Source organism: Plasmodium inui (genome assembly GCF_000524495.1).
Source record: "Plasmodium inui San Antonio 1 unplaced genomic scaffold supercont1.10, whole genome shotgun sequence".
NCBI lineage: Eukaryota > Apicomplexa > Aconoidasida > Haemosporida > Plasmodiidae > Plasmodium > Plasmodium inui.
Window position 1 is genome coordinate 188630 of NW_008481844.1, and position 17181 is coordinate 205810.

Sequence of the window (17181 nt, forward strand, 5' to 3'; positions counted from 1 at the left end):
ACATGTTGGATTTTTTTTTCTTTTTTAACTTAATAATATGCTTCAGATCTAAACTATCGCCGGAGGGGCAGCTCGGCACAAAAAATTGGACCCACTGTCGAGATGACCAGTGGGCTGGGTCTGCCCAAACAGGGGGGAAGAGAGGCTGGCTTTCCACATGTCGGGCGCAAAAAAAAAAAAAAAAAACTTCTGCAGACACTTCGACCAAACGTGTAGTCAACTTGCACATAAGGATCGCTTCACAAGGAGGACGTCACAAATCGTGGTAATTCATCGGCTTGCAGGAGAAGCCGGCGAGCGCATTCTTCGAAATGATGTAGTTTATAAATGCCTCCAAGTTGTATTTGTGGTTCTTCCAGACGATGAAACGCTTACGTTCAGCGAGCATGTTGTTTACCTTCTCTTGCACGCGCTCCTGCACATCGTCCAGCTGAATGTCTACGTTCTCAATTATGTCATTATGTTTTATGACCTCAATTTTCGTTATCTTCAAATCTTTTACTACAATATCGGTGATGTAGTTGGGGGGCTTTCTATCATTACAGTGAGCAGACATGGTGATGGAGAAGGTGGGTTTACTTCCAATGAGGAAGGCATAGGTGCTGATGGGACAGAAGTTGGTTCCGATGCAGAGCTTTAAAAAAAGGGGGCCAATTATATGCTTGAAGTAGCCATCCAAAATTAAGTTGTACTTTCCTTTGTCATAGTAAAAATGAAGATTGGCTATTTTGATAGAACTGATTCCTTGCAAAAAGAGGAGGGTGGCATGGTAAAATGTTTTTTCCTCGTGATAAATATGTCCTACATTGTAACAGGGCTCCTTTGCCAGGTACTTCTTCGTTTTGCATTTCCCTATGCTGTTAGGAATGAGCGAATGAAAATGGGCTGACTTAAAAAAGTTGTTAAGCCTTTTATTCACTGCATCCATGTTGAAGCGGAATATCTCCTCCCTCTTAAAGAATACCCTCATCGTGGTGATAAAAATTAGAAGAAAAAGAAATCCGTGAAGGAGGAGAAAAACTAGTGATACTTTTTCTGAACCTCCCACTCCTAGTACTTTCTTCAGGAGTCTTTCAAGGAGGCCACCAAAACCTTTTCCTCCTCCTGCGCTACCACCTCCCTTGTTCTTCTTATTTTTCCTCTTCTCCAGATGGAATAGCAAAATGGATTTTACTGGCATAAATTTTTTCAAATACCCCTTCGGGTCGCTCTTAAAAGTTATTCCTTCTTTGGAGGCTTCTCCCGATTCGTCTTCGTCCATTTGGTTTTCCCCTCCAGAGGTAGTCACTCCCTCTCCGTTGGACTTTTCTCCTTTCCCCGGGGCGTCTGAACTTTCTGATTCCCCCGCGACGGCCAGTACGCTGGGGGAGTCGTCACCTTCCTCCTCCTGCTCCTCCGCCTCTTCTGAGGGGTGACCCTTTTCACGGCCCCCTGAACCATCACTGAGTGCACTTCGCGGAATGCGCGCGGTGCCTCTGTTAACAAAGCATTCATCTTGGTTGGGGTTTCCTACCCCTCTATGGTCCTCCGTTGACATTTCCATTTGTACGTCCGTTCGTACGTCGGTTCGTACATCCGTTGGCACTGCCGTTGTTGCCGCGGTTTCGGCAGCTATTGTCCCTGCTGTTGTCCCTGTCGTTGTCGCCGCGGTTCTCGCTGCTGGCTGCGCCTGCCCCTCCTCGGCGCTGAACTGGGATTCTCTGTCCGAAATCAAGTTGAAACCGTTTATCTCGTCGTGGTCAATGCGTGTGTTCTGATAGCCTAGGCTGGTGTCATTCTCGTAGACGCGGTGTATCATCATGGTCTGTACCACGTCGGTGTGCTCCTTGGTAATGTGATTGTGCTTCATCGACGAGGAGAAAAAGTGTTCCTTCTTCAGGAGAAACTGAAAGAAGTAGGAGTAAATGGGGACGTGCCAGTGCTCGTGCTTCTGAATATTCAGATCGACAATTTCACTGTAGCGGTTATTTTGAAAAAGGGCGATCCTCTTCTTCGTCTTCTTCAGCTTCTTCACGTAGAGCTCCCACTGACTCACATACAGGTTTATCGAAAGGCACAACAGTCCGTACACAACGAAGAGGAAAAACTTGCAGAAGCTTATTGTGTTGCTTTTGTATAGGACTAGAATGTTCAAATTATTGGTGTTCTTGACTATCTGATAAAAAGTCAGCAACGAGATGGAGATGATTTCTCCCAAAGATATATGCATACAGAAGGAACAAATGGAGGTGAAAAAAACGGAGAGGGAGAAATAAAAGTTTAACATCCTATTGAAAATAAAACTAGTGTTTATGTCTTCACTTTTACTACTCGAAATGGTACTATTATTTGGAGACGTCAGATCATCCGACGTGTTAGACAAACGATCATTCTTCTCAATCTCCTTCTTTATATATAAATAGTTATACCGCTCTGATACCATCATCTTCTGATTGTCCTCCACCTCGGGACTAAACACTAGCTCGTCATTCAACGCAGACATCCTCTTGTATAGACGAGAAAAATTCACATAATATAGGTTCATAAATAGAACACTTAGAAAGAAGCACAAGGCAATGAGGACTGGGAAGATAAATGGTAACATCACGAAGAAGGGGTAAATGTAACTTCTGTTTATCTTCAGCTTTAGGATGTTTAGCATGTCAATGAAATCGATTAAAATTCCCTCCACGTTGAAATTGAAGTAGCTCAGATAGATGTATATTCCCACCATGCTGCATTCTATCGCTGTTATTAAATATACACAGAGACAAAGGAAGAGGAAAAGGAAACACGCATACCCTATCTTTATCATATTCAATCTGCATTGATGGAAGTTTGCCTTCAACAAGGAGTTAAACTTTTTTTTTTTTAAATATATATATGCGTCATTATTTTTCATCACTTTGTAGAGGTAGTTTATATTATTCAATGTTTGTAGCTTGTTATAACATAACAGTTGCTTCTCGTACCTTTCATGTGCCTGGAATTCACTTCCTTCCATATTTTCATTCTTCTGACTTAGTCCTCCTCTTTCATAGAAGGTACTACTAATATGCTCATCTTCGCATCCCATCATCCCTGGTTCTCCTTTCCAACTACCACTCCTTCTTTGCTGCATCCCTACGCTATATTGAATTTCACGTGAATGTGTCCCTCTCTGGTGCACGCTCGGAATGGAAGGATCACGATGTGGGAACCGACGATGGGACATTCCAGGATGGTACATTTCACGCTCGTACACTTCACGCTGGTACACTTCACGCTGGAACACTCCACGGTGATCAATCATTCCTGTCGCTCCTGGTAGAGAATCTCCTCGGGGAGGCGTTCCCTCCTCATGGGAAACTTTTTTTTTCCCGGCTCTTCTGTTTTTCTTCGCAAAACCCATCAAATGCGCTCCCTTTGGTAAAGCGGAATCAGGGTAATCTGGACTGTTTACCCCATCACTGTCATGGTGTTCTTCCTCTTCCTCTTCTTCCTCGAGGTCTTCCCCTGCCTCACGTGCGAACTGAGTTTCATTGACTCGGCTAAGGGCTGGGTCTTCCTCCTCGTTCCTCAACTGGCCACGATGGGAGACATGATGGGACAGTGGCCCAGCCCTTACGCAGTCCAACTTCCTATCGTCCCGTGGATCCTGATGCAAACTATTCCTCCCATTTAGACGCCCCTCCGCAGGCAACGAATATATTTTTATGTTTCCCCTTTTAAATATACGAATTTTAAGTGACGTCAGTGTGAGGAGGAAAAAAGAAGAAATGGTAGAAAGCAGACAGTAGTTTAAAAAGTGGTATGCGCCACTTAGGATTTTCGCCTCCAACAAGTAGAGATTTAAAGAAGACACGATGAAAAGCGAAATGAACACGTCAACAAATTGGAACCTCGAAATGGAACTCAGGATGCTGAATTTTTTCAAAATAAATTGCTCATTTTCGTTCACAGTGTTAATAAAAAAAATATCATCTTCCTCCTCTTCCGATTCCTCCTCCTCATGTTGCAGATTCAAATTGTACAACTTGAAGAAACAGTAAAAATTGTCGCTCACCATTATGAACTTTAAAATGGGGATGATTATCGAAAAGAGCAGCAGCAGCGCCATGTTGAAATAACTCTTGCTTGTAAACAGTAGCCATATTGATTCGAGGATGGAATTCTCGTATACCTGTGTGGTGTCCGCAATGACGTCTGCAAAAGGGAAGAAAAAGAAAGGGGGTGGGAAGTAATTGGGGCTACTCCAAACGTGTCGTGTACAATGGGATAGATTTGACCCTCAACTTGGCACATCGCTCAACGGGACGTGTCGCCCCACTTACTTCCGTGAAAGACGATCTTAACCGCAGGGTTAATAATCCCATTGAAGAAGAAAAAGTAAGAAATGTAGAACAGAATGAAGGACAAAAACAAGCTGTTGTTAATTATGTAAATCTTCCTCTTGCTCGAAATGGTCAGCTTCCGTGCGATCTGCTCCCTACACTTCCTGTAGATATTGTTCAGAAACGGCGTCATTTTGGGCACGGTTTTTTAGGGAGCAGGTTTTTCGTGTGCGAACGATTTAAGGAAGCGGCAGCGGAGGAGTGCGGTGCGGAATTCGATGCGTAACACATTTGCGTTTATGGTCTTTCGCCTCTTCTTGTTTTTCTTTTTTCATTGTAGGCGGGAGAACCTCATGGATTCGAAGCTTTATGCTTGGTAAAACAAAGAAAGCTCGGGTTCATGGTTAGGTGGCGGGGGGGGTGCGGCAGTAGGGTGGGAGTAGCGTTTGAGTAGCGCGGGAGTAGCAGATGGAGTATCGGATACCGTGTCAGGGCGCGCGGTCGTACGCCATCAAGCGGAGGCGCATGAAAGGGGTGAGTCCGCCCAGGCGAATGCTGCTTGGCGGGTACTACTCAACTTCGCTGCTCAACCGAAGCCGCTCAGCCGAACCCACTGCGAAAACACAAACAACTGCGCATACGTTCTACGGGAAAATCGATCCACAACGTAAGGACGCAAAAACACGCACACACGAATGCTTACGTGTAAATGTCCCCCTTCGGCAGGGGGAAAAAAAAGGAGAGAATCAAAAAAGTTAATTCGTGCCGATGAAATTTTGTAGATAAACGTTTCACGCATATATACATTGAGAATACAATGAATGCGCTCGTATTGGTACTGCCATGAATGGTTATATATTATTATATACTTGACAGAATGGCATGGAAAATCTCAAAAAAAAAAAAAAAAGAAAAAAAAAAGAAAAAGCGAACAGGTAGAATAGCGTAAGTGGCGCCGCACAGCATCATCAATATATATGACGTGCATAAACGCATAATGCCATGCGCGTAAACATTTTGTGGGGGAAACCATTTGGCGAATCTATTGTAGGGAAAAAGATGTAGAAGATGATTGAAAAAAAAAAAAAAAGATGCCATACGAATAATGCGTATAGTAACATATAATATACAATAAATATTGATGGTGCGCGCCCCTAGGCCAATCGCTTCGCTTCGTGAACGCACTCCTGAACAGGGACGCTGTGCGCGTGGGGAAAAGAACGTCCGCAGAGGGAGTTACCATCTAAATTTTGTGCACTTTCGGATAAGTACGTCCTACGTAAAGGTAAAAAGATGATCAGTCACCATGCGCACGACAACACTATACATATGCAATCGATTCTGCCGCAGAGGTGAACGACCGGCAAATCGACAAAATTGAGGGAGAGAAAAAAAAAGGGAAATTATTATCCAATTCTGTAATTTTTTCTGTCGCATCCATTGAAGAAATTTTTCGCAATTGCGACGTTTCTCCTATTTTCACCTTTACCATCGCGCAGCCTTTTCGACTAAGTGACACAAACACACACCTTAAAAAGGCGAATCGTTGGAGCTGCCCCCGTTTGGAAAGGTTTCCGCAACAGGCGGGGGGGATGGATGTACACATATATGCGTAATCGCAACCTACACCAGAATTTGTCCTTCATGGCCAACCTATTTTCATGAATATATTTTTTTACAGTTGTACGAACCGATCCAACTGTGTGCTAAGGAAAGAAAAAAAAATGGCTCCTCTTTTCGGGGGCGGAATTTCCCCCCCCCCCAATTTAGGGAAAAAAAAAAAAAAAAAAAAAAAAAAACGCCGCGCTGGAAAAATGAAAATAAACCGAATGAACAAGTGCAAAACAGTCGTTGGAACAAAAAAGGGGAAACAATTCCCAGTTGGACACTGTAGAGGGGAGTGTACAATCCCCCGCGCGTAAGAGAGAAAGTTACACAAATGGCCAAACGTACTGTGTAATTCATTTTTCCAATTGTTTGCAAAAAAGTTAAGGAGTAGCAAAGGGGGTGTACATTTTAAGAAGTGGTACTTACTAACCTGTGCCCCTGTTGAAGTTTTCAGCCCATTTAATCAACTTTCTCGGAAAAGGTGTTGGTTCACTGTTCGGTTAGATGGTGTGAAGAAAGGAGGCCAACACCTCCCCCCCGGGGAGTGTTTCAACCTTTGGAAAAGCAAACGTGTGTCACCCTCCGGCGTGTTCGCAGGTGGAAGTAGTCATATAAGTGACATCCCCGTGTATGCGTCAAACGTGTGGTTTTCCCGTCCAACCTGAGGAACTGTTCGTGCCTTCTCCTGCCCAAAAGAAAAAAAAATAAAATAAAGAATGCAACATATAACGATGCAGTTGTGTTGCTAAATTCCGCCTCTTCCTATAACACCCCAGAATTGCACTGGAATGGCCTCCATTCCTCGCCGAAATGAACAAATGCGTTTGCAGAAACCCGACGAGGTGAATTTCACGCGGTGTCCGCTCCTCCCCGATGAGCCACCTTCTCTTCATTTCCTATTCTCCAACGAACGGTTTAATTACGCACAACCGCAAATTCCAGACTTATCCCTCCCCCCCTGGATGTTGTTTTCCAATTTGGGAAAATTCACATAAAGCACCCATACACAGAGGGTAAAAAAAAAAAGAAAAAAAAGAAAAAAAAGGAAAGAAAGGAAAAAAAAGGAAAAAAAAAATTATTTCCTGTTCAGAAAAAAAAAATTACCCCTTTTTAACCATTTCTTAGCCATTTTAAAGCTAGCTGGGAAAAAAAAAAGAATAAAAAAGCTTGCTGGGCAAAAAAAATAAAAAAAAAAAAGGACACCTAACTATGTGTACATAATTATGAACTCACCTATGCGCACAATTATTTTTCCCGCCGCGGGCACGCGCAAGTTCGATCTGCACACAGGATTAATCTGAGCCCTTCCGAGGAGAAATACACTTCCCTCCATTTCGCGTAAGCAGTTGTCCCTATGTCTCACTCTCTGTATGTGTGTGCCTATTTGTGAACCCTGCCCATGCATGGTAATAGGAGAAGTGCCCACACACTTTTGCATTTATTGGAGAGAAAAATCAAGGAGGCCCTTCCGAGTTTCATCGCAGAAAGGTCTACATTACTTACAAGACAAACGTGCATGTTCGTAGTGAAGCGACTTCGCCTTTTTTGTTGTTCTCCCCCTAAATTACTGTTACCAATTGCGCAACATGATTGAGTCGTTCCCAAGTAGCGCTTTAAACGAGTTCCGCTTAAGTGAAGAACAGATCATCGAAGATTTCACGCGCAACCGAAATGGTTCGAAGCAGGATGCGCCACAGTTGGTGTGTGCCACCAAAAGGGACGATGACCCCTTGAATGAATACCCTCACCGGCGCTCACCTGACGAGGTGGAAAAACGCAGAATACCAGTCCTTGCACCTGGCAGAGGTCTTTCCTCTGCGGATCGCCTCACACTTAAAGGCAACAATTTCGGTAATGGGCCACAAACGAGTTCATTCGCTTTCCCCGCACCCATGCCCTGCATACGTGCTCCTCCTCCTTACGTCAGCCCAATCAGAAAGGACAAAAAAAATAAAAGAAATTTTCAGAATAACCACATCGCTTTCTCCATCAGATGACCCCCGCAGGACCGACTACCCCGTTGAAAGCCTTCTACGCAAAATCAGGAACTTAGAAAATGAAAAAAAATACCTACTGAAGTCTTTAGAGAATAAAAAAAACGTGGAATTGGAGTATAGGAAGGCACTGGAGACACAGGTAAAAAGAGAGGAAGCAAGCGATAGGCCCCAGGTGGGTTGATTACTCCGCCAGAAGGATGGCACACCATTTGGGAACACCTTCCCTGCCTATGTGCAGCCAAACAAGTGAATCACCCCAATGGGGTATATCACAAATGAAAACTGTACAAGCCGCAGACACACTGAATGTGCCGCCGCCGCCCCCTTCCCCCCTTTACACACAAAACCCTGCAGGCCGCATTCGTCAGCGCAGAGAATAGAAAGTCCCAGTTCTACGAAAACGAATGGCTGCACATGAAGTCGCAAGAGCACTCCTTCATGTAAGGGAATTAAGCAAAGGAGACAAATTAAAAGACTGAAGAGCTTCTTCTTTTATCTTTTAAGATACTCCCAGTTTGTATTCTTCCGCTTTGCAGTTGCGATTGAAAATTATTTCTGCACCATGGTCGTATGCGATATACGTGATAGGTGGCAAGTTTGCCCCCTCTGCACAAATGTGTATATCGTCTCATGGACTCCTTTTCCCCTTTTTCGAAGGACCTCCGGGAAAGCCCCCCTGAGGCAGACGCTGGAGTTGTTTTACGAAGATGATGACTTGTACAAGGTGAGAGAGGGATGAAAAAACGGAAAATGAATCAAGGGAGAGAGGGATGAAAAAACGAACAGTGAATAATTCCCCCTCCACTTCGATCACATGCAGAAATTGGGAAGCCTCACCAGAACACAGGAAATCTTCATCGCTACTTTGATCGAGGACCATCAGAACTTGGCGCGGGAAAGGAACTCCATTTCGAAGAAGTACCAGGAGGCAGTGGTAAGCTTTGAATTTACAGAGGGGGGAAATCCTGTAGATAAGGACATCGCGTCCATGTCACGTCTGTTCCTCTTTGGTGGACGCGCCAACAGCTGAGTGACGACCCGACCCACCCCCTTTTTTCTTACAGGACGCCAACTTCCAACTGTATCAACAGAACGAAATGCTCAAAGCGCAAAATATAAACCTCGTCGAAAGGAACAAAGACGCGATAAGTGACCAAATGGTAAGTGCTCAAAGGGAATGGTGGAGAGGAAAATTTTGAAAATACCTCCTCCTTTTGCGTTAAAAGGCACATATATACACAGCTCAGTTGAATTCATTCCTTCCGTTTTTTTACCCCATTCCGAAAATCTTAATAGGAAAAAAATTTAGTCGCACTGAATGCCTCGCTCATTCATGTCCAGAAGGAGAATACCCAACTCAGGGGTGAGTTCCCATTTGGCTAAATCACCAGTTGGTCTCTCTGTACCACAAGTGTGATGCAGTTCGTCCACTTGGCTGATTGATCTAACCATGTGCACGTCCACACCGATGCAACGCATAAAAGGTTCCACCACCATCACACCCTCCCCGCAGAAACGGTAGAGCAGTACACACAGCTCATCGAGAAGATAGAGAAATGCCCCGAAGTAAATGCAGAGAAGTCCCCAATAGGGCCAATCGCTTTGTGCACTTCCTCGCTTAGTAACCCTCACATTCCCTTGAGTGCACCCTCCTCGTTTAAGTGCGCCAGACACTCCCTTCAGTTTTGTCCTTCCTTCCCCGTTAGGTAAATTCCATCAAGGAGGAGTTAAACAAATTTAAGAAGTATTTGCTAATATGAAACGGAATGGGTGTGCACAGCGGAGGTTCCACGCAGGTGTGTGTGTTCTGTGTCGGTGTCGCCTCGATGGCAAGAGAAAAAAAGAAAAAAAACTCTCGCGCAGTAGCGTTGCCGCGTAGTGACGTTGTAGCCCAGTTAACTGTTTATCCGTTTACCTGTACAAAGGAAAGTTGCCCACTTTTGGAGACCCACAACACGTGGAGGGTCTAACCACGGAGGATTCTTCTCCTTTTTTGACTTTTCATCCCTTTCATCAAATTTAGCTACCTTGTTAATTGTTACCTCCACCCTCGTTTGTGTGTCCGCAGTGGGAGTCACTCTTCTATATACTGCGTTGCCACTTTGCATCCACGTGTCTTTTTCATTTTTTAATCAATTCGTTCAGCCGAACTGGGGCCACATGCCCATGTCAGCTGCCCCACAGGAATGAACACGTGATGCAGTTGCATCTCCCAAATCGATGTGCTTTCAATTAATGCTTAATAGGTTCTCACCAATTGCAGATATATCCATCCCCGTTACGCTGGTATTTACACTTAGGAGCCATTTGACGATGTAAAAGATGCGGTAATAGCCCCCTTTTAGTCGCTCCCGTACGGTCAATTTGTTCACCCCCATCTGGTCAGCATCTCCATCATGGCTACAAACAACCACTCGCTGTTTTTTCCATCCCCCAAAAAGGGGAGACGTCGTTCCGAATTAATGGGACGCATTAATGAGCCGAATTATTATGTAATGCACGCATAAGCACATGAAGGCACAATGACCATGTCCACGTTGACGACAGTGCCTTCTCTCCTTTTAAATGAAACGTTGAATGGCTAACCCGGATTTGAAATGGGGTTCCCAGGAGGAGAAAGCGTACGCTACGTCTTGTCCCTCTTAAAGAGCGACGCAGCATTTGCGCGCCTCCTGTCGAGAGCGTCGTCAATGACCTTTCCTCATACGGTTTGGTTTAAAAGAAAAAGGTTCATCAATTGGAGGGTGGAGGCTTCAGCGCAGACACACATATGCGTGTATACACTTTAGACTGCGTTCTGCACGGAAGGCAGAGAGAGAAAAAAAAAAATGGCTAATTAGGAAGAAATATTGGTGACGGGCAGAGAAACGCAAACGGGCGCATCAAACAAAGCAGGCGTGACAGACGGGGGGAACCGCACAGAAAGGGGGCCCTCGTCTGTAGGATCCGTCCACTTCGCCGCTTCCCACTTCGCCGCTTCCCACTTCGTCGCTTCCCCCCTACACCATGTCGGCGAAGCAGTAATGGATGAGCGCCTCCCTCGCGTTCTGTATCCTCGTGGACGGATTCGGGTCCAACAGCTTCAGGCACAAGTCCAGCACATCGGGGTGGTCTTGCCAAACGAACGGGTCGAAGTTGGGCTTGGTGTGAATTAGAATCTTCTTCTTCAGCGGAACAGGCATATCATTACTTATCTGAAACGGAAAACGACCGTCCATGAGAGCATACAAAATGACACCACAGGCCCATACGTCGTTAGCTGTGGATATGATCCCATCCAGAGATTCAGGAGACATGTACGGGGCTGTTCCACATATCACTTCGGATCTTCCGTCGGGACTAAACTTGCTTGACATGACTTTCTCCATCATGTCCATATCGATTAAGCACAGATCGCTATAGGAGTTGTTTACCTCCTTTCTTCTCCTCTTCTTTGTAATATAATTTTTTGTAAGATCCTTAAATGTTGAGCATCTGGTTCCTCCGTTCTTTTGCAACCTCAACAGGGATATATTTTTCTGTCCCTTTCTTCGTGACTTGTACGTCTTCATAAGGAGAGCAGGGACGCCCTGCATGTAGTTCCCTTCGTGGCTCATTCGATCTAAGTTGTGTTGACCCCTTTTCACTGTGAAGTAGTCTTCCCTATCGAAGCAATGGGAATGAAAAGAGTTTACCGTTATAGAGGACTGTCTCGAGCTGTCCGACGAGCCGGAAAGCTTCGAGTGGGCGGACAGCACGGTGGATGAGGGGATCTCATTGGAGAAGCACCCATTGGAGAAGATCCCATTGGAGTAGGTCCCCCCGGAGGAGAATATCCCATGGGAGCAAGCGCCATTTGAGTACGCCCCGTTTGAGTACGCCCCACTGGAGGGGAGATCACTGGGAAGGGACTCCCCGGAGGTGGCTCCACCCGGGGTTGCCTCGCAGGGGGATGATCTTCTGTCCAAGGCGCCCTCGGAATTGGCTCCCCCTGGGATGGAACCAACCCGGGCGACGCGATTCAGCTGATCAGTGCGATTAACGGGGACACCCCCGCCAACACGATCTACACGATCTGAACTTCCAACGCCAATGTCGCCTCTCCCCCCCATGCTGCTCCCCTGCACAGATCGAAGTGCGCACGAGCCAAATTCCTCACCCTCGTAGTCTCTCTTCCGCTTCCTCTTAAACATAATATTTTCCAGCTTTATGTCCCTATGGATGATGTTGTTCGCGTGCAGGAAGTCTAACCCCAGCAGAAGGTTCTTCATGATGCACTTAATGTCGTGAATCTCCAGCGAGCCAGGAACCAGGGACATGAAATAATCCAGCAGAGTGCACCCCTCACAATACTCCATTACGATGAAGTAGTAATTATCTTCATCAAAAACGTCATATATAGGAATGACATTCCTGTGTCTATTTTGTTTCAAAAAGGAATACTTCTGGAAGAACTTCCTCATGTCATAATCATCACTCTCTTCTCTCACAATCACCTTCATCGCATAGGTCTTCTTGTTAAGCACATTGACACATTTATACACTTGGGACTTTTCTCCACAGTATATCAGCCCCACGATGCAGTAAAGCTTATTATAGTACGTACACTTGGGGTACATGAACACGGAGGAACTCAGTTCCCATGGGGTCGTCGTCCAATTGGGAGTATCCTCCTCTTGGGGCTTGGCTCTTCCGTCTTGATTGCTTCCTTCCTTCATTCGGATCGGTTTCCTCTTTTCGCCGTTATCCTCCTCGACCTCTTCACGCCGGTACACAGGGGTCAAGTACTCGATGGAGCTCCCTTGGAGGCAATTTTGCTCCACTGAACTGCCACGGGATGATAAGTAACTTTTTTGGCGCCTTTCCAGGCTTGCCCCCTCCCCGTTTTTGGAGCGCAGTTTTGTTTTCTTCTTCCCTCTAGTTTGGTTGATCCCTTCGTCTTCCTCGTCCTCGAATAGAGAGAAGAATGGTATTTGCTCCTCGTTCCCCAATTGGCCTTGTTCCCTCCTCTTGACAGAATCCCTCGTCGCGTTGTATCTTGAGCGACTTCTATTCTCCCTGCACTTCCTATTCACCACGTGTTTGTGCCCCTTATTCGCCGCCGCACCCGTCCTCCTTTTCCTGTCCTTCCTCACTTTCAGTCGCTCCCGATTCGGCTCCCTCTCACTGCAAAAAAAGGCCCTACCCCTTCGGCCCGCTGTGATTGCGTTCGACAAATGCCCCTTACACAGAGCCTTCTTCCTACCACCACGGGGGGGTTCTTCCGCACGAGTTACACGAGTATCCCTCCCGCTGCACCCCCAATGTGGATCACCGACTGGGGAGGAACGCATCTGGTCCTTCCCTCCAGAAATCCTTTCGCTGAATCTACTTTGTCTGATTTTTTCCAACTCTTTCTCTGCCGCTAACTGGAGCGACCCGTCTTCAATTACCCCACACCGATGATAGCTGAACAAGGTAGTACAAAAACGATCGTTGGAGCTCCCATTTGTGTGGCTGCTTTCACCACGCTCCGTCCACGAGGGAGGTGGAGTAAAATGCCCCTCAGTTTTTTCCCCACGAGGGGAAACTCTGCCGCATGTGCTGGACGCTTCGTTTTTGTCCTTTTTCTTCTCCTTCTGCTTCTTCGTCTGCTCCTTTGTCTGCTCCTTTGTCTGCTCCTTTGTCTGCTCCTTTGTCTGCTCCTTCTTCTTCTCGTCCTCGTGTATCTGCTTCCCCCCCTCCATCTGCCTCCGTTGAACCTTCCTCACAAACCCTTTTTCGCCGCCTGTCTCCATAACCTTGGTGATAATATTTCCCCTCCTGCTGAGGCACCGCTTGTCCCTTCCCCTATTGCACCTCGACCTACAGCGCAGACCAGAACTAGAGGTAGCCCGAACGCATGCTACCCCCTTATCTAAACTTCTACATTTTTTTAAGGTGGAAAAATTGAAATCTTCCTTTTCAAGAGTAGGTACGGATGATGACCCCCGGTTGGTTTTGCGGCAAGCCAACGAGAGACAGGTCTTTCCCTTTGCTTGCCGTTGGAGGGTCCTTCCTGGGTTGACTCCATCACTAGGGATGTCGTCAAGTGGGGAAGACTGTGCTCCCACGTTACCGTCACCACTACGAGAAATATTATCGCGACAATGACTTGGAACTCCCCCCTTCTTCGATTCCCTGTCGGATGGAGTAGACGGCTCCACAAACTCACTGTAGCAGAAAATGGATTTCTTCTTGCTTATTCTCATTAATTTTAACTTATTGTAAAAGGTATCTGTACCAATTTTTTTATTTTTTTCTCTTCCTTGTTCTCTCCCGCTTTTTTGACTCCACCTGTAGAAGCAGCTGGTGTTGTTATATGATTGCCCCAACGGTTCACCACTCTCCCCTTTTGGGCCTCTACTCTTCTGCCTCCTACGTGACTTCACCATCTCCTCAGTTCGCCTTATACACTGACCGACTATACCTGCACTGGCGTTTTTCCCCCTACTTCGGAATTCCCTTGTCGTCACTTTTTTGCAGGAGGGAAGCATCGAGTCGCTATGGGCCTTTTTCGACGCGTTGACATTTCCACGTATCATTTTTCCTTCCACGTGTAAAATATGTTCATTCCTTTCACAGGAAGAGGTACCCTTCGCCTGCAAGGGGTACTTCTGAACAGCGGTGCTACCTGTGTGTGTGTCTTTTAGTTCATCACTTTCTCTCCCTCTTACTGCACCTTCAGTGTTCAATTCGTTTGAAACATTCTTTTCCGTTCCGATGTTATTCCTCCCTTTGCTCCTTAAAACAGCCGCATGCTCTCCATAACTGATCGAATCGTTCCCCACACGTGTGTCTTTGTTACGCACACAGAATCTGCAGTTCAGACTTTCTTCACTTCTCGGATCGTTCGTGACTGCTTCACGGGGAGAGAAGACACAATTCCTCTTCACAAGGCCATCACTTGAAGGGGCCGCACTGTCACCTGAATTGCACGAACCATTGCTGGAAGTTTTAATGGAACATTTGAATAGCCTGCCGAGGTTCCTATCCGCCTGCGGGGGGTCAACGTTAATGGTTGCTTCTCCGAGGCAATAACTGGGGGATGTTTCCTCCGAAGATACTTTCCCTTTTATACCTCGCGTATTAACGCCTCCGTCGCGATGGCTCTTCATGCCATATGTTTGGTTTCCATCCGTTCGACCTGATAGACTTCCATTGGTTCGACCTGCTAGACTTCCAGTCGTGCCACCTGATTGGCTCCCATTCGAGTCGCCCTCCTGATTTCTGCCCCTGCCCCTGCCTCTGCCCAAGCGGCTACTCACGACTCTGTTGCCAAGACGCTCTTTCAGGAAACAATTTATGAGGGCACTCTCCGCAGGGTCTCTCCTCGACACGTCGGCGGGGGGAGGCTGCCTCGATTTGACTCCTCCCTCATTGGCTCCGCTGCCTTTCCCTCCTCTTGCGCCATTTTTAACGGCGTAGTTACTGCTCTTTCGTTGAGCCTCCTCCCCCCTATACAATTTACACGATTCTGCATCTTCACTCGAGGCAACCTGGCATATTTTGCTAGTGGACGAAGCGCTTCTGTTTTCCTGTGACGGCCCGCACCCTTTCTTTAGCAGCCTCTTCCAGATTAGCGAATTTAGGCTGCACTTAATTGTGTACTGTTCATCATCTGCTGGTAACCCAATAAGACCTCCTGCCGTAACGTCCACGCTTCCTTGTTGGTCATTCTTATTAATCAAATTTTTGTACTTGTAGAAGCTAATGAGGTTTGTTTTTTCCTTCCCTTTTGTGTTTCCACCTGGGGGAGGGGCATTCTCTTGGGCGCATACTTTCCTGTTGGCAATAAAATTCCCAGTCAATCGATTTGTATTCTCAACTGGGTAATTACAATATCTTAGTAACTCAGCGCTAGTTCCTGTCTCATCTAATTTGCCAACACCATCACAGGTGTCCCCATGTTTTAACCTCATAGATGACTTACTCACGCAGTCATTGCAGGGGCTTCGATTCAACTTCTTCTTCAACTCCTCTTCCTCCTCCTTCGAGGACGAGTGGTCCAAATGGCGACAATTCCTATTGCAGAGAGCCTCACCACAGTTACGTGTATTCGTCGTATGCTTTAATAACTGCAAATATTTGTTTTTCATGTTTTTTTTTTTAATTTCTTCCTTCGTACTCCTTCCGTGGTCCATATGCCTGCCTGCGCATGTCTTGTGTTCGTCAATACTGGCGGAAATAATTCTGAGGTTTTTCACCGCTTCATACTTATCCATTTGGGAGTTCGGCGAATAGTGGCTCTGGTTGGGCGAAGCAAGCCGCGCCAAAAAAAAGCGGAAAAAGGAATAAACACAACAACAGACAGAATGTGACTAACCGCTGAGGCCACACTGTGTACGAGTGATCTCAGGGTAGACTACCAAACTGGGAAATGACTGAGTGTTGTGCCCTCCTTTTTAAGGCAATCTCGACACAAAATTTTTCCTGCACGGAACGTTTCTCACTAAGGTAGACGTAAAAAAAATACATTTAACTTAAGGTGCTCGCTGGTGTGTACCTCAGCCTTCAGTTCCCTTGACGGGCGTGCGTTCAACAGGTTGGAAGTGATTAACTAGGGACACGCAAGTCTGCAGTTGTATGCAATTGCGTGTAGATGTACGTAGAGGTATGTACCTTTTCTTTGGTTTATCCTCATGGTTTAGAGGCAAATACAGTCGCATGCACGTAACCGCGAGTTCAGCTCAACACATGTTCCTTAATCTATGCTCAATGGAAAAAAAGGTGCAGTTCGCAGGGCGGAATACACTTGAAGCTAAGAGGCTGAACTTAACGGACGCGGTGATAGGCAGGCAACTACGGCATGCAACATAAATAAAAAAAAAGTTAAAAAACAAAAATTGCAATTTTATAATAAATTACAAAAAAAAAAGAAAAAAAAAAAATTAAGACCTTCACAATGGTAGTAACGGCTAAAAAAAAATTAATCAGAGCTTGTACAGTAGCTTCTTCCTAGGTAGATAAAGACGCAGGAATAGGAATGTGTATAAGCTAAAACGATGCAGCGGCAGGAAAGGTGAAAAAACGTAAAAAGAGCAGCCGGAGAAACAAAAAGAAGCGGCGATGCAGCGCATGCACCATCAACACCTTGCAAAAAAGAAAAGAAAAAAGCAACGAGAACAAAAACAGAAGAAAAAAGAACAACGCAAAAACAGCGACGCAAAAACAACAACGCAAAAACAACAACGCAAAAACAACGCAGAAACAGGGACGCTCTTTTGCTAATTACCCGAAAGCGGAACCCGCGCCTGTGAACATGCGCAGATCGATTAGGCGTGATT

The 17181-nt window shown here is 45.9% G+C and overlaps 3 protein-coding genes across 3 annotated transcripts; 1 reads left to right on the forward strand and 2 right to left on the reverse strand.

The window, feature by feature from the left end:
* Positions 1 to 253: 253 nt before the first annotated feature.
* On the reverse strand, positions 254 to 4485 carry C922_02749 (hypothetical protein; the record flags this gene model as incomplete). Its single annotated transcript, XM_008818348.1, has 2 exons — positions 254 to 4164; positions 4293 to 4485. The coding sequence occupies 2 exons, from the start codon at positions 4483 to 4485 to the stop codon at positions 254 to 256; spliced, it is 4104 nt and encodes a 1367-aa protein (XP_008816570.1).
* Positions 4486 to 7486: 3001 nt separating this feature from the next.
* C922_02750 (hypothetical protein) lies at positions 7487 to 9657 on the forward strand (the record flags this gene model as incomplete). Its single annotated transcript, XM_008818349.1, has 9 exons — positions 7487 to 7751; positions 7894 to 8036; positions 8252 to 8337; positions 8555 to 8621; positions 8718 to 8831; positions 8962 to 9057; positions 9194 to 9260; positions 9411 to 9463; positions 9604 to 9657. 9 exons carry the CDS (start codon positions 7487 to 7489, stop codon positions 9655 to 9657), a joined length of 945 nt encoding a protein of 314 aa, XP_008816571.1.
* A 1239-nt stretch (positions 9658 to 10896) lies between these two features.
* On the reverse strand, positions 10897 to 16119 carry C922_02751 (serine/threonine protein kinase; the record flags this gene model as incomplete). The annotated part of the gene is made up of 1 exon (XM_008818350.1): positions 10897 to 16119. The coding sequence occupies one exon, from the start codon at positions 16117 to 16119 to the stop codon at positions 10897 to 10899; it is 5223 nt and encodes a 1740-aa protein (XP_008816572.1).
* Between the last annotated feature and the right edge of the window lie 1062 nt (positions 16120 to 17181).